The sequence below is a fragment of the Seriola aureovittata genome, chromosome 10 (assembly GCF_021018895.1).
Source record: "Seriola aureovittata isolate HTS-2021-v1 ecotype China chromosome 10, ASM2101889v1, whole genome shotgun sequence".
Lineage (NCBI taxonomy): Eukaryota > Metazoa > Chordata > Actinopteri > Carangiformes > Carangidae > Seriola > Seriola aureovittata.
In genome coordinates, this window is record NC_079373.1 from 28535377 (window position 1) to 28557374 (window position 21998).

Consider the following 21998-nt stretch of genomic DNA (forward strand, 5'->3'; position numbering starts at 1 on the left):
TTCTCCCCAGATAAGGGAGGCTGTCAATTCAATTTAAAACCGGTTATTTCTTCTGTTGGACTAAATTAACTTAGTAACATTTGATGTTTTTGATGTTTTGTTAAGTTTCCTGTTGAAACCCACCCTTGTGTCCTAAATGTTGTGGTTCATCACAAGGCTTTTTTAAATAGTTCATATTCATGTGTTATAGTTGTTTTTAATGATTTTTCTTCTGTGATTGTATATGTTTATAAATAGTTCCATTTCAAGAATTTGCTTTTAATTTTGTATCTTTTCTTATGTATTAAAATTGTGTTCCTCATGAATTGAGTTATTTATTGTGATGAATTTGTTCCTCATGAATTGAGCTATTTATTGTGATGAATGGATGGAAAGCCGACACTTTTTGGAAAGAACAGAGAATATAAGCTTTACAATGAGGTATTACTCCAGTAAATTAGATAATGCTATCATGAAATAGCAGCTTAAGAGACCAGATTTGACCTCTGACCCATCACTGAAAGCTGCCTAAAATTGACCACATTAAATGTCTGGTTAATAACATGAGCTTTGTGATAGGATGGAAAGCCAACACTTGTTGGAAAGAAGAGAATCTAAGCTTTACAATGAGGTATTACTCCAGTAAATCAGATAATGCTAGCCAGAAATACCAGCTTAAATATAGAGACCAGATTTGACCTCTGACCCAGCTCAGAAAGCTGCCTTAAATTGGCCACATTAAATGTATGGTTAATAACAAGAGGCTTGTTATACGATGGAAAACCAACACTTGTTGGAAAGAAGAGAATGTAAACTTTAAACTAGTGAACAACATGCTTCATTTGAAGCAGGTTCATTAGAAATACAGGAGGATATGTAAAAACATAAATACAGGTTTCCTGCTGGGCTTTTCAAAACAGCTGAATGTAACCAGAATTAAACAACGTGCTGCTAGTCACCAGAGGGTTTAACATTACGAGTGTTGATCTCTTTGTATTGCTCTGAATATGAACTTTACAATGAGGTATTACTCCAGTAAATCAGATAATGCTAGCTAGAAATATCAGCTTAAATATAGAGACCAGATTTGACCTCTGACCCAGCTCTGAAAGCTGCCTAAAATTGACCACATTAAATGTCTGGTTAATAACAGGAGGTGTGTGACAGGATCGAAAGGAGAAGAATAGAAGAAAGAATAGAATCTAAGCTTTACAATGAGGTATTACTCCAGTAAATCAGATAATGCTATCATGAAATAGCTTAAATATAGAGACCAGATTTGACCTCTGACTCAGCTCTGAAAGCTGCCTAAAATTGAACACATTAAATGTCTGGTTAATGACAGGAGGTTTGTGATAGAATGAAAGCCAACACTTGTTGGAAAGAAGAGAATCTAAGCTTTACAATGAGGTATTACTCCAGTAAATCACATAATGCTATCATGAAATAGCTTAAATATAGAGACCAGATTTGACCTCTGACTCAGCTCTGAAAGCTGCCTAAAATTGAACACATTAAATGTCTGCTTAATAAAGGGAGGTATGTGATAGGATGGAAAGCCAACACTTGTTGGAAAGAAGAGAATCTAAGCTTTACAATGAGGTATTACTCCAGTAAATTAGATAATGCTATCATGGAATAGCAGCTTAAGAGTCCAGATTTGACCTCTGACCCATCACTGAAAGCTGCCTAAAATTGACCACATTAAATGTCTGGTTAATAACATGAGCTTTGTGATAGGATGGAAAGCCAACACCTGTTGGAAAGAAAAGAATCTAAGCTTTACAATGAGGTATTACTCCAGTAAATCAGATAATGCTAGCCAGAAATACCAGCTTAAATATAGAGACCAGATTTGACCTCTGACACAGCTCTGAAAGCTGCCTAAAATTGGCCACATTAAATGTCTGGTTAATAACAAGAGGCTTGTTATACGATGGAAAGCCAACACTTGTTGGAAAGAAGAGAATCTAAAATTTACAATGAGGTATTACTACAGTAAATCAGGTAATGCTATCATGGAATAGCTTAAATATGAAGACCAGATTTGACCTCTGACCCAGCTCTGAAAGCTGCCTTAAAATTGACCACATTAAATGTCTGGTTAATAACAGGAGGTGTGTGACAGGATCGAAAGGAGAAGAATAGAAGAAAGAATAGAATCTAAGCTTTACAATGAGGTATTACTCCAGTAAATCAGATAATGCTATCATGAAATAGCTTAAATATAGAGACCAGATTTGACCTCTGACTCAGCTCTGAAAGCTGCCTAAAATTGAACACATTAAATGTCTGGTTAATAAAGGGAGGTATGTGATAGGATGGAAGGCCAACACTTGTTGGAAAGAAGAGAATCTAAGCTTTACAATGAGGTATTACTCCAGTAAATCGAATAATGCTAGCTAGAAATACCAGCTTAAATATAGAGACCAGATTTGACCTCTGACCCAGCTCTGAAAGCTGCCTAAAATTGAACACATTAAATGTCTGGTTAATAACAGGAGGTTTGTGATATGATGAAAGCCAACACTTGTTGGAAAGAAGAGAATCTAAACTTTACAATGAGGTATTACTCCAGTAAATCACATAATGCTATCATGAAATAGCTTAAATATAGAGACCAGATTTGACCTCTGACCCAGCTCTGAAAGCTGCCTTAAATTGGTCACATTAAATGTATGGTTAATAACAAGAGGCTTGTTATACGATGGAAAGCCAACACTTGTTGGAAAGAGGAGAATTTAAGCTTTACAATGAGGTATTACTACAGTAAATCAGATAATGCTATCCTGAAATAGCAGCTTAAATATATAGACCAGATTTGACCTCTCAACCAGCTCTGAAAGCTGCCTAAAATTGACCACATTAAATGTCTGGTTAATAACAGGAAGTGTGTGACAGGATCGAAAGGAGAAGAATAGAAGAAAGAATAGAATCTAAGCTTTACAATGAGGTATTACTCCAGTAAATCAGATAATGCTATCCTGGAATAGCTTAAATATAAAGACCAGATTTGACCTCTGACCCAGCTCTGAAAGCTGCCTAAAATTGACCACATTAAATGTCTGGTTAATAACAGGAGGTGTGTGACAGGATGGAAAGCCAACACTTGTTGGAAAGAAGAGAATGTAAACTTTAAACTAGTGAACAACATCTTTCATTTGAAGCAGATTCATTAGAAGTACAGGAGGATATGTAAAAACATAAATACAGGTTTCCTGCTGGCCTTTTCAAAACAGCTGAATGTAACCAGAATTCAACAACGTGCTGCTAGTCACCAGAGGGTTTAACATTACGAGTGTTGATCTCTTTGTATTGCTCTGAATCTAAACTTTACAATGAGGTATTACTTGACTAAATCAGATAATGCTATCCTGAAATAGCAGCTTAAATATAGACACCAGATTTGACCTCTGACCCAGCACTGAAAGCTGCCTAAAATTGGCCACATTAAATGTCTGGTTAATAACAAGAGGTTTGGGATAGGATGGAAAGCCAACACATGTTGGAAAGAATAGAATATAAGCTTTACAATGAGGTATTACTCCAGTAAATCAGATAATGATATCCTGAAATAGCAGCTTAAATATAGAGACCAGATTTGACCTCTGACCTAGCACTGAAAGCTGCCTAAAATTGACCACATTAAATGTCTGGTTAATAACAAGAGGTTAGTGATAGGATGGAAAGCCAACACATGTTGGAAAGAATAGAATCTAAACTTTACAATGAGGTATTACTTGACTAAATCAGATAATTCTATCCTGAAATAGCAGCTTAAATATAGAGACCAGATTTGAACTCTGACCCAGCACTGAAAGCTGCCTAAAATTGACCACAATAAATGTCTGGTTAATAACAACAGGTTTGTGATAGGATGGAAAGCCGACGATTGTTGGAAAGAGGAGAATCTAAGCTTTACAATGAGGTATGAGACAGATAAAGTTTAAGCACTTCCACTTCATTGTTTTCTGTACAGAGATTTCTTACATTTACAAAGTGCACCAATACTGTACAAATAAAAAGTCTAACAATGTCCTTGTAGACTTGAATACAGGCCTTGAAAATGCAGGCCAGGTGGATGGCTGCAGAAAGTCTAAGAGAGCCAAGCGAGGCCCAGGCCCTCTCCCCGAAAAGACTTTTTGCCCGCACATTAATTAAACAGGAGTTCCTCATTGAGGTCGAGGTTCCCGCTCCGCCCCCCTACCGGATGGCTGCTCGATAACTGAGCTCCCGTCCTCGTGGACTGAAAACACATATTTAACAACTAATTAACGGTGGTTTTTGAAAAAGAAGGAAGGTAAAGTGTGTATTTTCCGACACAGCATTAAAAATGAGCCAAGGAACCCGCCGCAAGACTGAGACTGCGAACAGCACAGCGACCGCACTGGAAGCTAGCACTACCGCAGCTAACGAGAGAAAACAGTTGCTGCTAGCATGATGGCTGAAGTTCTGGCAGAGATGAAAGGAATGAGAAAAGACATGACGGAGCGGTTGGACAAAATTGAAGACTCACTAAAAGGGGTGAAGGAGCAGATACGAGGCTGTGAAAGAAGACTGGACGAGGCCGAGCAAAGAGTGAGTAACACGGAGGATAACGGTGCACGAGCAGACCGGCTGCTGACCTACATGATACGGAAACAACGTTGTTTGGAAGCTCACTGTGAGGACATTGAGAACCGTTCGAGGAGGTCAAATCTGCGGATTTACGGAGTGAAAGAAGGCGCGGAGGGTGGTGAGAATATGCTCGATTTCACAGCAAGATTACTGAAAGTAGCTCTCAAACTACCCGACGACGATGACCTCGCCATCGAGCGCGCGCACAGGTCGCTCGCGGCCAAACCTATAAACACCAATATCTCCAGATCGATTGTGGTGAAATTTCTCCACTTCCAGACGAAGCAACGGATCCTGTACAAAGGCTGGAACACAAAAGAGTTGCAGTTTGAAGGGAGCCGTATCACCTTGGATCATGACTACTCCACCGCACTGCAGTGTAGGCGCAAAGAATATGGAGAGATCAAACGCCAGCTGAAGGAGCGCAACATCAGGTTCAGGTCTTCTTATCCAGCGGTGCTGAGAGTCACTTTGGATGGCGGGGAAAAGAGCTTCAACTCTGCGTGGGAGGCGGCGGACCAATTGAAACATCTGGGCATCACTGCAAAACTGTCAGAGGCTGAACTTATGGAGAAAGAGTTGCACCGGCGGGGGGTGGACGGCTCCGCTCCGTCCCGGGGGGGAGCGGCTCACACGCGCATTGGTGAGAGATATTGAATCGCTCTCTAATTGATTAACTGTAGCTGAGGTGCGGAAATGAGAAGAGCATCCGACATAAAGTTAGTTCATGCACAACGGGTAAGTGGGGGCGTGGATCCTGTGACAATTGGACTGTTTTAAACTTTTTTTCGGGGGGGGGGGGGGGGGGGGTCACCGATGTTTCACTGTTTTTTGGACAATATTACCAGAACACGTATAACGGATACGGAGTAGTGATGCCATAATCGGCCACGGACAGTTGGGAAAGCGCAAGGCATGAACAGTATTGTTACTAGCCGCCCTCTATTTGAAGTTTACCTAAAGAACAGAGTGTAGTGGTGAATGGAGCTGTGCATTGGCTTTGGCGTTTCCAATTTATCATTTAAAGAAGTAGAAACTACGTGGATACGTTTTTCCATCAATGCATAGTTCTCAATCTATACCAGACGCTATATCCCTTTCAGTCTGGCGTTAATACTGCTGTGTACGGTGGGCCACCCACCCCCCCATCCTATTATTATTAATATTGTTGTTTTAAATGGGACCTACTCCCCCCATCTATTTTTATGGTCTGATGCCTTCTAAATCAGGGCTCTTACTGAAACCACCAAAGCATTTGGTAATGAAAGACTGTGTGGTCCGAGGGGGGGACATCCAGGGGGAAACGAACGCAAGGAATTCTTATCAACATCTTAAGAATCTTGTGTTACTGTCTTAACAACAGACAGTTTTAGGCCCAGACATCCAGATGTTCTGGACACTCCTTTTTTCTGTCGCCACCCTGAACAGGCCATGTGTAGTGACTTTGGGTGGCGAGCAGAGTAGGTTCACTGGACAGTGGACCACTACGTTGGAAGTCATTGTATTCCTTTTCGTAGTTAGGTATATAGTTTTGTTCTTTTATTGTTGTTACTTGTTTGATACACTCCATGGGACAAGATGTTTACTATTGGCAGCTGTGGTGCCCCCAGTCATAATGCTCTGTCGTAAAGACCGTGCAAGACACATTATATACTCAGGCCTGCAGATAGCAGTAAAGCCCCATGGCTGGGCATTGACACCAGCAGTCCAAGATGTTAGGCTATAGGGTAGTCACATATAATGTGAAGGGTTTGCACAGCCCCCAAAAAGAAGGAAAATATTAGATCAGCTTAAACAGATGAATTGTAGTATTGCTTACCTTCAAGAAACGCACTTGTCGGATGCCGAACATGAGAAAATAAATAAATCTTGGGCCTCACAGGTTTACTACTCCTCTCATAAATCTGGTCGCAGAAGGGGTGTAGCAATCTTGATACATCGATCAATACAATTCTGTTTTGACTCTTCATTTAAGGACAAAGAGGGACGTTATGTTTTGATTAATGGTACAATAAACGGAGTCTGGGTGTCAATGTTAAATGTATATGCCCCAAATGACAATAGCCCACAATTTATGAAAAGCATATTTAATTTAGTACTAGACAAAGCGCAGGGCATGTTGCTAATAGCTGGAGATTTCAACTGTGTGCTAAATCCATTTCTAGATAAAAGCACAAATTCAAACATTCAACCAACAACAATGAGTAGAGCCCTTAAAAACTGTTGTGAAGAGTTTGGCTTTCTAGATGTCTGGAGATATAAACACCCGGGAGATCGAGATTATACATTCTTTTCCCACCCTCACTCCACATATTCCAGGATTGATTACTTTTTTGTGCCGAGTAATGAATCATTTAGGGCAATAGATTGTCAAATTCACAATATAACCCTGTCTGATCACGCACCAGTATCAATGGTTTGGGACGTGGGGAGGGTGACCACTTCTGGTAGATGGAGACTAAATACTTCCCTGTTAGGGATGCCTGCATTCCAGGCCACGATAAGGGACGAATTTATCTCATATTTGGAAATTAATGATAAGGAAGATGTGTCCCCAATAATACTCTGGGAAGCGGCTAAGGCGGTGTTACGGGGAAAGATAATTCAATTAGCTTCAACTTTTAAAAAGGTTAGGACAGCTAAACGTCAGGAACTGGAAAAGAAGGTAGGTGACCTTGAAAAACAACATAAAGAAAATACAACTTCTGAGAATTTGAATAAATTGAAAAAGGCCAAACAGGAACTTGATGACCTCCTGACGGAAAAAATTGAAAGAAACTTAAGGTTCTTGAAACAAAAATACTATGAGCACGGGAGCAGAGCCAGTCGCCTACTAGCATCTCAGTTGAGAAAACAATGTAGCCTTACAACAGTTCACAAAATTAAAAGTAACAAATCAGACAAACCATTCCTATATAAACCAAATGAAATTTCAGAAGCCTTTGCTGCATTCTACAAAGACTTATACTCGGACAAAGACAGAGTAAGTGACCCAGCAGTATTTGACAATTACTTAAAATCCATTAAACTACCTACAATAGATCCTACCTCAGCTAAGTTCATTGACAGACCGATAACTAAAGAGGAAATTGAGAAGGCGATTAAAAATCTTAAAAACAACAAAAGTCCTGGTACAGATGGATTCACCAATGAATTTTATAAGAACTACATAGACCTCATCAGCCCAATCTTGGAGAGAGCGTACTCCGATGCTCTTGAGAAAGGAGAGATGCCGTCGGCCTGGAGGGAGGCGATCATCTCCGTTATACCCAAAGAACATAAAGACCCCACAGACTGCGCCTCCTACAGGCCGATTGCACTCTTAAATACAGACTGCAAATTGCTGACGTCTATACTGGCTAAGCGAGTCGAATCGGTCATCACCACTGTAATACACCGGACCAGACGGGCTTTATAGCCGGCCGGTACTTGCCAGATAACGTTCGCCGACTACTTAATGTTATGGAGCATAGTAATAACTATCCATTCCCCTGCATGGCATTGGCGGTCGACGCTGAAAAGGCATTTGACCGCGTATCCTGGCCGTTTTTGCTTAAAACCTTGGACAGATTCGGATTTGGCCCAAACTTTAATAGATGGATCCAGCTGTTATATGCTGCCCCCCGGAGTATGGTCAGAGTCAATGGACATATATCCCAATCTTTTGATCTAGGTAGAGGGACACGCCAGGGGTGTCCGCTATCGCCACTCCTTTTTGCGTTAAGCATTGAACCACTGGCACAGATGATACGAGAAGACGTAAATATTAATGAATGAATAGAAATTGGCGACAAAATTCACAAGATCTCGCTATATGCGGATGACATTTTAGTTTATTTATCAGACCCCTAAATTCAGTTCCAAAGCTGATGGACTGCTTTGCCAAATTTGGAGCCCTCTCAGGATATAAAGTCAATGTTAATAAAACCGAAGCCTTGGCCCTGAACTCGCTTGTCACACACCAGATGAAAGCAGCATTTTCATTCAAATGGCCAAAGGATGGTATTTCCTATCTGGGAACCACTATAACACAAAACTTGGATAAGTTATATAGGGCAAACTACAATAAATTAATTGACAAGATATCCGTTGATCTTAACAGATGGGCTGTGCTGCCCCTCACTATCTCAGGCAGAATAGAGAGTATTAGGATGAATGTGCTTCCTAGGTTGTTGTTTCTTTTTCAGACGCTGCCCTCGCACCACCAAAAAAACATGTTCACAATTTTAGACCGCCTCATCTCCAGATTTATCTGGCAGGGAAGGCACCCTCGGGTAAGATACAAAAACTCTGCAGTTATCTAAACAACATGGAGGGTGGGGACTCCCTCACCTTAGACATTATTAGTTGGCCTGCCAGCTAAGGGCTTTGATAATTTGGATTTCAGATAAGACGGACACAAGGTGGTTGGAAATTGAGAAGTCACTCTGCACTCTAACACCTTTATCTAAGGTTCCATTCACTGAAAATAAATCCCTAGAAGAGACTCTGGGTAGATGGTCAAAAACTACTCTGGCAGCATGGAGAGAGGTGCAGAAGAATTTTGGCCTCCCTTGTGATATGTCAGTCTTGTCGGGCGTGGCTCATTTAAAGGGTTTTATACCTCTAAAATTAGATGCAGGATACAAAAGATGGGGACATCTAAACCTTAACTACATCCACCAACTCATTGAGGATCAGGAATTGAAGACATTTGAACAGTTGATGAATGAATTCGGCCTGCCAAGATCGGATTTCTATAGGTATCTTCAGATAAGAAGTTTTTGTTTAAGCACCCAGACTGGAACCGCATAAAAAAATCGGACTCACCTATTGAGCAATACCTGACAAAAATTCAAAATGGAAAGTACATAGGGAGACCAATATCTAATTTATACCAAATACTATCTGCCATGAAACAAGAAAACACCCTACACATCAAACAAAAATGGGAAGCAGAGCTCGAAACAGAAATAAGGGAGGAGGTTTGGGATAATATTGCATCAGAAATGCACAAAGTCACTAACGCAAACCTATGGAGAGAGTTCCAGTGGAAAATAGTCCATAGATTCTTCAGAAGCCCTCGAATCTTGGCCAAAATAGACCCCAATCGAACAAGTGAATGTTGGAGAGAGTGTGGGGAGGTGTCTGCAGACCACACACATATATTTTGGAAATGCCCCCTATTGGACAACTTTTGGTGTGAGATATTAGACTTATTGGACAAAGTATTTGTTTTTTCTCTACCCAGGGACCCACTACTGACCATCCTTGGGGTCATCCCTGAAGCAGGGTTGAGTAGGAAAAAGATATACCTGCTGCATATATTGTTTGCAGCAGCCAAGAAGGCAATAACCCTGAACTGGCTTAAAAAAGACCCTCCAACATTACTCACATTTCAGACAGTAGTTAAAAGAATTTTTACAATGGAAAAGATAACATATATGTTGAGATTACAAAATGCACAATTTACAGACCGATGGGCGCCTTGGTTGGAAGTGGTGGGGGACGATTGGTGATGAGCAAGTGTGGGGGGAAAAAAAGAAAAGGAAAAACCTATATCTTATCAATTTGCATGTCAGGTGATTCGCTGGAGATTAGATGGGAATCCGCGGCTGCTGTTGTCCTATGTTAACTTTGGTGTGTATACTATCTTTTATAGCCCGTCGGGCTTGTTCACTTAATTGTGGTCTTTTTGTTTGTTTTTTGTTTGTCTTTTATTGGGTAACCAAACAGATTCTAAACACGAACTGGCTGTTTGTAGAAAAGAATGGCTTATTTTACATCTTGTTGTTTTTATTCACTACTGCTATTGTTTCCTTTTCTTTTTTAAAAACAAAATATAAAAGGGAAAAAGAGATTGTGTAACATCTGAAACGTGTGATATGTATGAAAATGTTGCTCAATAAACATAAAGTTGAAAAAAAAAAACAGGAGTTCCTCATTGACCTCAATGTTCCTGGTTGCGAGGAAAAGAATAACTTCTTTTTCCTCCCCATCTGTGTCCACAGCATAGAACCTGGGCCTTAGGTTGGCTTGTGCTTTTGCGTGGTTGATAAATCTGCCAACAGTCTGCTTTTCGGGGTGGCACTCACAAAAAGATGAATGTGCATCAATGCACATGGGCTGCCCTTTTTGATTTGTATAAAAGAACATATGTCCAGTCTCCTCCTCACTGGTGTTCTTGTGTATGTGATGGCCCTCTTTGGCTGTGATCACCCTCCCATGGTAATCACAGACCACCTCACCAGTCTGAAATCTGCGGGTGGCAACGACACCCTTGCCTTTCCCTTTGACATCGGTGACCAGTAGTCCTCTCCACCTCTGAGAACTGGTCATTTTCTGGATGTGTCTAGAATCCATGACCATGTCCACAGATCCTGAGGGCTTCCACTCCTTTATGATATTGGCAGAGATGGGGAGGTTTTTCTTCCATCCCCGCTTAGCAATCCAGGTGCTGACCCGGTTTTCTGTTGGGAGACGTCGGCAGAAGTATGCTGTCGAGAAAAAATTAAAAGGTTTTGTTAGTTAAGAAAAATATAGTTGACAACTTTGAATCATGTACATAGCATTGATACTTGAAAACATTTTTATTAAACATTGAGAAAATACTTACAGAGAACATGCTGCACGCGCAGTTTCATCTGTGCCTTCAGCCAACGCTCGTACAACTGCCGCTGACAGTCGGGTGACACCTTTCTGCGCTCAGTCTTGTCTGGCACGTCCCCGTCCAGTGTCACCGGTGCGTTTCCAGCAGTTTGTCAAATGCTGCTTGGACATCCATCTGCACATTTGTAGTACAGGCAGGCTTGTCGGCAGCATTGCGAGCAGCGCCACGGGTACCATGACTGGGACCCTCATCTGCAGACTCAACACTACATAAGAGAAGAAGGAGAAGGAGAAGAAAAGTATTAGATAAGTGTTCAGTGTGCCTACATATAAATGATGGTGGGTTTGATTATGTTTACAAATTGTTGATTGTATTAATTGTTGACAAATATAAGACATCTTTACCTTGAGTCACCAGCGAGCTTAGCCAGCAGCTGACTGGCCCTCACAATGGTCTCGGGCTGCTTCATGCGGTAATGTTTTTCCGCCGTCGCAGTGGAATGAGTGAGGTAGTCGGCCACCAGAGACTTCTCTGTGTCAGTCATCGTCCCGGTGGCCGTCTCGAAGACTCTGCGTGCCACTCGGCTGGTCACTGGCTTGAGTTTGTATCTAAAGTGAAAGTTTAAACAGATATTAATATGACATTAATTGACACATCACACCAGAGAGCTGAGACGGTTATTTATAGAAGTACATTTGGGAGGGGAAATGAATCATGATGGTTAGCTTACTTTGAGTGCAGCCGGTCAAGGTCATTGGAGGCATTATAGATCGGCCTCCCGTGGTGGAGATGAAGAACCGTTCCTCCTCGTCATCTGAGTCATCCCGCTTGCGCTTCTTAGAGTTGAGGAGTTGTGGCCGCACTCGTGTGAAGTACATATCAAACCACTGTTGGCAGAGGAAACATAGAAATAAAGATTAATTTCTGCTTTTGAACAGGTTCTGACAGATTCTCAGAGGAAATCTGATGAACTTACACACTCCTCCTCCTGTGACAGGGCAAACGCGGGAACTTGCCGTGCTGCGGTCTTGTGCTCCTTCACACCAATAATGGCGTTGCCTGACCTGTCTGTCTGACGGACTATCCACTCTTGCACCTGCACAAAACAAGGATATCACATTGATTAGTATGGGGAATGGCAAAAATGTCAGGTGAAATTTTCTAACAATGCAGACAAAAAGAGCATAAGAATACTCACAGTCATGTGCTCCACCACGCCTGGTTGTTGGAGGTGCCTCAGGATGACCACTGCCTGGAGATAGTACACCACGAAGCTGCACTCGGTCAACTCCAGGGTTGCACTTTTGTCCACGGAGACCTTCGCAATAACTGCCATCAAGTCCTTCCTGGCAGCCCTCAGCACAGCCAAGCAGTCATATGGTGTCAGCTGATGTTGCTCCGTCAACATGCTATGCCTATGAGAAAACAGATCAAATGTTATTAACAAATCATGACATTACATGCCACATTGCTCACATATCTATACTGTAATCCAGTTAGGTGGGTGAGAACAATTAAACTTACCTCTTTTGGGTGATCTCTTTGCTCGCTTGCTTGGAGCAGCATTTCTGCAGAGACCCAAGGAACTCAATGAAGTGCCTGCAGTCCTCATAGAGTGCCCGATCCTCATGCCTCAGGTTGCTGTTGACCGTGCGGTACACCAGGAATCTGTCGGTCAAAGTACAAGTATTTAAGTATATGTATTTAAGCCCAATTATGTTTATTGTCTACACAAGTGTTGACATTATATGAAAAGAAACACCAAATGCACCAACCTTTTCAAGCTCTTCAGGTAGTTCTGCTGAGTTTGCTTTGTCAGCGTTGCCTCAGAGAGCTCACGAAGGTACTGGCGGATCTTTTCACTGTTCCTGACGAACTCCAGGGATGGGGCCTGTGGGTCCACGTAGTACAGGAATCGAGCAACGTTGTCAACCTGAAAAAAAAATGTTAAAGCATGTTAAATTACATGACAACTATTTTTTTAAAAAAAGTATGAAAAATTGAATTCATGAAAAGAAAAAAAGAAGACCCTGGTGAGGATCAAATATTAATTTAACTTATACCATCTACAAAAGTGACTGCAATACAGGGGAGGAGGAATGTTACCAAAGGTACAGGCTGTGCATATCTTTCTGGCTGAAAGCCAGCACATGGTTTCCCAAATCATGTTGTAAATCGATTTAAACAAAAAGGCAAAAATGAACCCTAACCCTAACCCAGAAGTTTTTAATAAACACAGAGTGTTTTTTGGTAGTCCTCACCTCCTGTTTGAAATTTTCATTCTGGAGGTTTTTCTCCAGGTAGTTGGCAAAGCCCTTCAGCAATGGATGGTCCAGGGAGTGCTTCCCATAGAGGCCCTTCTCTGCCATCAGCTTCCTGGCCGCCTTCTTCCACTGCACATCTGGGTTACTGCAATGTGGGAAAAGTGTTATAATTGTTATAGTAGTGAATTGTTGTTACATACTGAATATTTGTGATTCATGTGACTCACAATCAAAAACAAACATCGTCAGTGAAGTTGTGAAACTGAGATTCTCACCATTGAAAGTACTCGCCACTGCTGACAGAGGCAATGTCAGACTCGCTCTCACCAGTCTCAGTGGCCGCACTCTCGGGTGGCTGTGCCGTCGCTGCCGTAACGTTGGCATTGGGCAGTGGTGGAGGGACACCAACCACCGCCATGTGCCGACGCTGCAGCTCCTCAATCAGCCTTTCAATTAAAAAAAAAAAAACGAATTTAGACAATGTTATTCAATACAATTTAAAAAATGTAATACATTTCAGAGAGTAAACAAGAAGTAGGCCGTGGTTGAAGACCCTGCCAGACACCAGAAGCTCATGGACATCCCTCTTTGCCTTCAACACCTCTGCTTCCATGGCTTCTGGTGTGGTGGTCTTCATGCAGACCCTGCGCAGATGCACAGGAAGGCATTCCTGGGGTTTCACGCACACAGGGCACAGCAGGAAGTGCCTGTTGGCTTTACTATAAATAGAAAAAGACATTCTTCAATTAATTTAAAGCTTTACTCAGGGAGAAGTTTGGTCAGCCATCAGAAAATATGCTTTAAATCTCAGCTTGGGTTAGTGGCCTAATGATTTCATTATCACTCAAATAGGGTCGTTAACAAGTCATTAAGCAAAACAAAAGATGTGATCAGCCATGTTTCCAATGTGCGATAAACTACACCCACTGTTATTCTCTGTCTTGTTTACTACTATGAAACACATATGTCTATTTTAGCTTGATTATAAAAGGATGTTTTACTACATTCTGTTAGAAAAGGACTGTATGAGCTTGACTGTACATACAAACTAACCTCTTGATTTGGTCCCTAAGTCTGGGAACCATCAGCAAATATACCTACATACCTTTGAATGTTAAAACTTCTATAATGTAATACATGACTTTTACTACATTGAGCAACTACATTGCGAACCATGAAATTGATCTTGACTTACCGCTGGGCTGCCATTTTCAGGAACGAAAAGAAAACTGTCGAGTAGAACAGGAAAAAACAGGAGAAATCCTCAGTGAAGACGTGACACTCTTGTTGACCAGTCTCAGAAGACAGTAACTGGACATCTGGCCGCCCCACATTATATGTCCATCTGAAAGTTGAATGTTGGAAAGAGGAGAATGTAAACTTTAAACTAGTGAACAGCATGTTTCATTTGAAGCAGGTTCAGTAGAAATACAGGAGGATATGTAAAAACATAAATACAGGTTTCCTACTGGCCTTTTCAAAACAGCTGAATGTAACCAGAATTCAACAACGTGCTGCTAGTCACCAGAGGGTTTAACATTACGAGTGTTGATCTCTTTGTATTGCTCTGAATATGAGCTTTACAATGAGGTATTACTCCAGTAAATCAGATAATGCTAGCTAAAAATAGCAGCTTAAATATATAGAGACCAGATTTGACCTCTGTCCCAGCTCTGAAAGCTGCCTAAAATTGACCACATTAAATGTCTCGTTAATAACAGGAGGTGTGAAACAGGATGGAAAGCCAACACTTGTTGGAAAGAAGAGGATCTAAGCTTTACAATGAGGTATTACTCCAGTAAATCAGATAATGCTAGCCAGAAATACCAGCTTAAATATAGAGACCAGATTTTCTGACCCAGCCCAGCACTGAAAGCTGCCTAAAATTGAACACATTAAATGTCTGGTTAATAACCGGAGGTGTGTGATAGGATGGAAAGCCAACACTTGTTGGAAAGAAGAGAATCTAAGCTTTACAATGAGGTATTACTCCAGTAAATCAGATAATGCTATCCTGAAATAGCTTAAATATAGAGACCAGATTTGACCTCTGACCCAGCTCTGAAAGCTGCTTAAAATTGAACACATTAAATGTCTGGTTAATAACAGGAGGTTATTAGGTTTGGATGGAAAGCCAACACTTGTTGGAAAGAAAGAATCTAAGCTTTACAATGAGGTATTACTCCAGTAAATCAGATAATGCTAGCCAGAAATACCAGCTTAAATATAGAGACCAGATTTGACCTCTGACCCAGCACTGAAAGCTGCCTAAAATTGAACACATTAAATGTCTGGTTAATAACAAGAGGTTTGTGATAGGATGGAAAGCCAACACATGTTGGAAAGAATAGAATCTAAACTTTACAATGAGGTGTTACTTGACTAAATCAGATAATGCTATCATGAAATAGCAGCTTAAGAGACCAGATTTGACCTCTGATCCAACTCTGAAAAATGCCTAAAATTGACCAAATTAAATGTGTGGTTAATAACAGGAGGTTTGTGATAGGATGGAAAGCCAACACTTGTTTGAAAGAAAAGAATCTAAACTTTACAATGAGGTATTACTCCAGTAAATCAGATAATGCTATCCTGAAATAGCAGATTAAATATAGAGAACAAATTTGAAAATTGCCTAAAATTGACCAAATTAAATTTCTGGTTTATAATAAGAGGTGTGTGATAGGATGGCAAAACAGCACTTGTTGGAAAGAATAGAATCTAAACTTTACAATGAGGTATTACTTGACTAAATCAGATAATGCTATCCTGAAATAGCAGCTTAAATATAGAGACCAGATTTGACCTGCTGTTGTTGTTGTTGTGCTGTTTTCAACAAACTGTCGTTAAAAACACTGGTTGTAAATTGCTCTACACCAGTTTTATTTCTTTACAGAAGCAGAATCAAAGAGAGACTTTTGAACAATGTCATTAAAACAGAACACGAATCATATAATTAAAGCAGAACGCAAAAACTTCAAATACAAATCTTTTTTCATATTTTACATTCAACAGGATAAAATATCAATACTTTTATAAACAATTTTTTTAACAATTTACAATACAATTATTTAAAATGAACTATTTACAAAACATTTTACATTATCATCATTATTGAGGGTTCGGGTTATATAGAAAACTTTATCCTCATTTCCTCCAGCCATTGGTCTTTTGGCTGTGATTCAGTAACTGGACAATACACCCTGCCACGCCACTGACTGTGTCCAGTCTCAGCAGTGCGGAACTGCCCACACTTCTTGCAAGTGTTTGCCTGGACAGTTCGTCTATACGGCCTCTTTAGGGTGCCCCACTTTCCTCTGTGGCAGGTGAACTGGGATGTGGGTTGGTGCCCTGACCAGCTGCCCCAGAAAGGACTAACTGAACCACTCCAGCTGGTGTGACAACCTGAGGTGCAAGAAATGGTCCTGGTGCTGAGGGTGTAGCAAGATACTGCCTCATCACCGGTCCCCTTGGAAAGATGGGATGTGGGCACTGACTAACTGCTGCCTCCCTCTGTTGTGCCTGCTGTACTCGTTGGCAGCCGGTACAGATGTTCCTCCCTTGCCTGCATGGGTTCATCCGGGAGCACTCTTGCCTCCTGAAGAAGCTGTGCAGACACAGGGAGGGCTGGAGGCAATGCAGTACCCTGGAGCAGCACAGCGAGCCCCTCCCTCTTGTTCTTGCTGTTGTGCCACTGGATGAGGGTGTTTTGATTGACTTCAAACAATTGAATGTCTGTCCCTGCATTACCATTATCTTCATCTTCAGCTTGAATATCAACTCCAGCTACAGAAGATGAAGTACAGGGCAGAGTGCTGGAAGCCAGGGTGGATGTGCCAGGAGCCAGGGTGGATGTGCCAGGAGCCAGGGTGGATAGACCAGGAGCTGTGGAGGAGACGCTGCAGGCCACCTCAGAAAGATAGCCATATGGCCACCTTGAGTTAGAGAGGCTTGAACATGAGGGACCTCCAGCACTGTGGGATCATCTGAGATATCAGAGAATCCCTCATCTTCCTTTGTTTTGTCCTCCACATCATGCTGCTCGATGAGCTGAGCCGTCTCCTCTGAATCAGGGTGCATATCCTGCAGCGCCTGACCAGTCTGCCGGAACAGATACTGCACCCCGATGAGCTCTCCTGAAACAATATGCATAAAGTGATTCATTTACAAATGTTTATAAAATGAATAAAGGATTTTAAAACTGTGTTACATTACCAATGAGTTCACAAGTGCTTACCAGTGTAACAGGAGGGCAGGCAGAACTGTGGTGCCACCTTCCTGCCAAACAGCTTCTGGTCATTTTCGTTCACGCAGTGAAGCAGGTCACCAGAATAGCTGCGTAGAGCAGATGTTCCAGAGGATAGGGCTGCAGCACCACGGTCCTGGTTCCACCTGTGCAGTCCTTCCAACAGGTAAATCTGGAAATTCACACTGTTGGCACCAGTCCCTGGAAATACATTATTAAAAATGTAATCATGAATTATTCTTGGATTACACAACACAAAACATGAACAAAGATGTCTAACAGACACAAACCTGGTATGAAGTGGTTTAAGTGCAGGTGAAAAGACTCCAGGGATGTAGAGCCTCTGGCACATCTCTAGATGGGAAGGTGCACTCCTCCCTTTGTGAGCTCCCCTGTCTTGGTGTAGAGGGTAACACCTGGAAGATCCTGGGGAAGCATCTTGAGGTCTTGTTACCTTTTACATGTCAAAGATCTTATGGTTGTCATATTCTCTGTGTATAATAGTGACCTGCTTTGTTGGTCACACATTTGATCCATAAACATCTGCTGTTAACTGCCCCATTAGTGCCTGTACAACTTCTCAAAACCAGGTCCCACTGAGATTTGAACGGATCGTTGGATTCAGAGTCCAGAGTGCTAACCATTACACCATGGAACCACAACTTTATCAGACTATAGTGGGAGACTTCGACACACAAACCACCAAGATTATGCATCGCAATTAGTATCAACCTTGTGACACATTTGTGTTCACACTGCTGAAGCTATGTGGCAAACACCTTCGAACTTGGTCTGTTCTCAGATCTTAACTACATCCACAATGTGTCTTGGGTGTGTTTACACTTGTACTTTTAGCTGTCCAATTGGGCTTAGATAATGAGACATTGTCATATGGATATCTTAAACAACAGGTCAGTATATTTTCCAAGTTTATCTATATTGCAACTCTAAGTTAGGTTCCACCGAGATTTGAACTCGGATCACTGGAGTCAAAGTCCAGAGTGCTAACCATTACACCATGGAACCACTAAAATGCACTGGGAATATCTCACGAGCACTCAGGGGCAGCAATAAAACCTTGCCCAGGAGAGGGATGTCAGGGCTGCTTTTAGCTGCTCGCCACACAAAGAAGAGATCATACCGAAGTTCAGTAAATACGGATAAAATGCTTATAGACTTGCTCTATAAGTGACAACCAGCAACAAAGTGCACATGGCTGACATGTTGAGGCAAAGTAGTGTCAAAGAGAGCTCATAGAGTCAGGATGGCCGAGCGGTCTAAGGCGCTGCGTTCAGGTCGCAGTCTCCTCTGGAGGCGTGGGTTCGAATCCCACTTCTGACATGAACATTATAACAGGAACTGTACTGAACTGTAACATTGTAGACATGATGTCCAAAACAGTTGAGCTCCCGAGTTTTCCTCATACACGGATCACCAGTTTACGCGTTTCCAGACGTAGTACTTAGGGATTTCATCTCCTAATCCGCCAGTGCGACAGAGTGAAGACAGGTGTTCCTTGCCCAGTTCGCTAAGGATGTGCCATGAGCACTTGGGGTGTCTGTGCCTAAGCAGCGCGTAGAGCACTTGGAAATAGGGTGGGATTGTGCACGGTTTGGCTGTTTAGACATTTCAAGATGTAGTCATTTAGGGCTTTCATTTCTTAATCTGGCAGCGAAGTCAAGTGAACCCTGCCCAGTTTGCTGAAGATGTGCAATGAGCACTTTTGTGCGTAGCAGCACCTGGCACACCTGGAAATGGGCTGGGATCAGATAGAAAACTTTTTCATAACCCACATTCCACATGGGCATGTTACAGCTTGTGATAATCATGGCCAATCACATTCACTAGATTCATCCCCTTCAAACAAAGGACTCTTCACGTCATTACACATGGACAGTTTGGGAATCCTGTGGAGAGATCTTTTCAGGGGAAACATCTCGAGGTCTTTTCACCTTTTAGATGTCAACGATCTTATGATAGCATTATTCTCCACGTATAATAGTTACCTGCTTTATCGGTCATATGTTCATCCATTACCATCTGCTGTTAACTGCCCCTTTAGTGCCTGTTAAACTTCCCAAAACCAGGTCCCACCGAGATTTGAACTCGGATCGCTGGATTCAGAGTCCAGAGTGCTAACCATTACACCATGGAACCACGACTGTATCAGACTATAGTGGGAGACTTCGACACATGAACCACCAAGATTATGCATTGCAATTAGTATCAATCTTGTGGCGAGTTTGTGACATTATTGCTGAAAGTAATGGAACAAATGAAACGCAAAAATCCAGGAGTTACAGATAAAAGATTTAACAGGCATTCAGAGTGTTGGGATTAAAGCCTGTGGCAGTTCAGTAAATACGGATAAAATGCTTATAGACTTGCTCTGCAAGTGACAACCAGCAACAAAGTGAACATGACTGACATGTTGTCGGAAAGTAGTGTCAACAAGAGCTGATATAGTCAGGATGGCCGAGCGGTCTAAGGCGCTGCGTTCAGGTTGCAGTCTCCTCTGGAGGCGTGGGTTTAAATCCCACTTCTGACATGAACATTTTAACTGGAGCAGCATCTTTCTTTCATTCAATCAGAATACCTCAGAGTGACCCAGGGGCAGGAATAAAACCTTGCTGGGGAAATGATATATTACTTACAGGCACAGAGGCACACACTGCAGTGGGATTCTGGACAGGGACTGAAGCTTGAACTGTCTCAGGGGCTGGAGCCTGTAAGAGAATAACATTTGTTAAAATTAAATCACAATTTACAACATAATCAAACCTTAAATTATTATTTCATACAGCCATATTTTTGAAATAACAATTTGAAGGGGTACCTCTCTGGGTGCTGGGCAGTGTATACCGGTTCTTTAAAGCGCTGTCTTTTTTTCGACCGAGGAAGGGGTGAGAAGGGGTGGCTCAACAGCCTGTCCCCATAAAGTCTCCCAAAAGCGATTTTAATATCATAATTCATAACTTTTCGAGGCGATTCTGATGGGATAAAAAATTTTGTATGGAAAAACTTGTTGGGGAACGTTATGGATTATGCAGTCTATGCATACGGCGTGTCCACAACTCGCCTAATCGAGCTATGAACTCAAAAATGATTTCGAGTTCTGTCGGCATTGGGCATTTGTAGCACACACAGCAAATTTCAAGTCCCTCGGACCATTTTACCTAGGTTCAGCGTATTTCTGGGCAGTCCGAACTGGAGCTGACACACTTGGGGAACCTTCATAATTCATATGAAGCGGCGAGCGCACGTACATGAAATGGGCGTCCACGCGTGCGGTGTGATGCCCCGAGTCTAAGGAGACTGTCCGTGTGCATGTCGGACGCTCCTGTGAATTTTTATGAATTTATTTCAATTTTTGGGATTGTCGCGAGCTCGCGAACACCATCCGTGCTGAAAATTGAACCAGGAATGGAAGGCTGAAAAACCATACCATTTAACCCTTACATTTACAAAGTGTACCAATGCTGTACAAATAAAAAGAGCAAAGTCTAACAATGTCCTTGTAGACTTGAATACAGGCCTTGAAAATGCAGGTGGATGGCTGCAGAAAGTCTAAGAGAGCCAAGCGAGGCCCAAGCCCTCTCCCCGAAAAGACTTTTTGCCCGCACATTAATTAAACAGGAGTTCCTCATTGACCTCAATGTTCCTGGTTGCGAGGAAAAGAATAACTTCTTTTTCCTCCCCATCTGTGTCCACAGCATAGAACCTGGGCCTTAGGTTGGCTTCTGCTTTTGCGTGGTTGATAAACCTGCCAACAGTCTGCTTTTCGGGGTGGCACTCACAAAAAGATGAATGTGCATCAATGCACATGGGCTGCCCTTTTTGATTTGTATAAAAGAACATATGTCCAGTCTCCTCCTCACTGGTGTTCTTGTGTATGTGATGGCCCTCTTTGGCTGTGATCACCCTCCCATGGTAATCACAGACCACCTCACCAGTCTGAAATCTGTCTGGGTTGGCAACGACACCCTTGCCTTTCCCTTTGACATCGGTGACCAGTAGTCCTCTCCACCTCTGAGAACTGGTCATTTTCTGGATGTGTCTAGAATCCATGACCATGTCCACAGATCCTGAGGGCTTCCACTCCTTTATGATATTGGCACCTTAACGACTATGGTAGGGGGTACGATAGGTGGCAAAACTCTGTTAACCTAACCCTAACCCTAACCCTAACCCTAACCCTAACCCTAACCCTAACCCTATCTCTGGGCACTTACCTTGCATCCTTAGGCCCCGGTACACCACACACCTGGTATACTGCCATTTGACCAATAGAAAAAATGTCAAC

General features: G+C 42.1%; 1 protein-coding gene and 4 non-coding genes across 5 annotated transcripts; 2 read left to right on the forward strand and 3 right to left on the reverse strand.

Annotated features, from left to right (window-relative positions):
* Positions 1–7761: 7761 nt before the first annotated feature.
* LOC130176229 (N-lysine methyltransferase KMT5A-A-like) lies at positions 7762–11301 on the reverse strand. The gene is made up of 3 exons (XM_056387180.1): positions 11192–11301; positions 10525–11072; positions 7762–7836 (listed from the first exon to the last, which is right to left on the reverse strand). The coding sequence occupies exons 1-3, from the start codon at positions 11217–11219 to the stop codon at positions 7762–7764; spliced, it is 651 nt and encodes a 216-aa protein (XP_056243155.1). The 5' UTR covers positions 11220–11301.
* A 7348-nt stretch (positions 11302–18649) lies between these two features.
* trnaq-uug (transfer RNA glutamine (anticodon UUG)) lies at positions 18650–18721 on the reverse strand. The gene has a single exon. It is a non-coding gene; the product is annotated as a tRNA-Gln (tRNA).
* A 232-nt stretch (positions 18722–18953) lies between these two features.
* trnal-cag (transfer RNA leucine (anticodon CAG)) lies at positions 18954–19036 on the forward strand. The gene has a single exon. It is a non-coding gene; the product is annotated as a tRNA-Leu (tRNA).
* A 744-nt stretch (positions 19037–19780) lies between these two features.
* trnaq-cug (transfer RNA glutamine (anticodon CUG)) lies at positions 19781–19852 on the reverse strand. The gene has a single exon. It is a non-coding gene; the product is annotated as a tRNA-Gln (tRNA).
* A 308-nt stretch (positions 19853–20160) lies between these two features.
* trnal-cag (transfer RNA leucine (anticodon CAG)) lies at positions 20161–20243 on the forward strand. Its single transcript has one exon. It is a non-coding gene; the product is annotated as a tRNA-Leu (tRNA).
* The last annotated feature ends 1755 nt before the right edge of the window (positions 20244–21998 follow it).

What these genes read in the sequence shown, in the direction of transcription:
- LOC130176229 (XM_056387180.1), bottom strand. Translation starts at nt 11,219, where the DNA reads ATGAAACTGCGCGTGCAGCATGTTCTCT. An exon ending in GCGCGTGCAGCATGTTCTCT is followed by an intron (nt 11,073 to 11,191) that starts GTAAGTATTTTC and finishes TTTTCTCGACAG; the next exon opens with CATACTTCTGCCGACGTCTC. An exon ending in TCGCAACCAGGAACATTGAG is followed by an intron (nt 7,837 to 10,524) that starts GTCAATGAGGAA and finishes GCCTCCCTCCAG; the next exon opens with GCCGACGGCATCTCTCCTTT.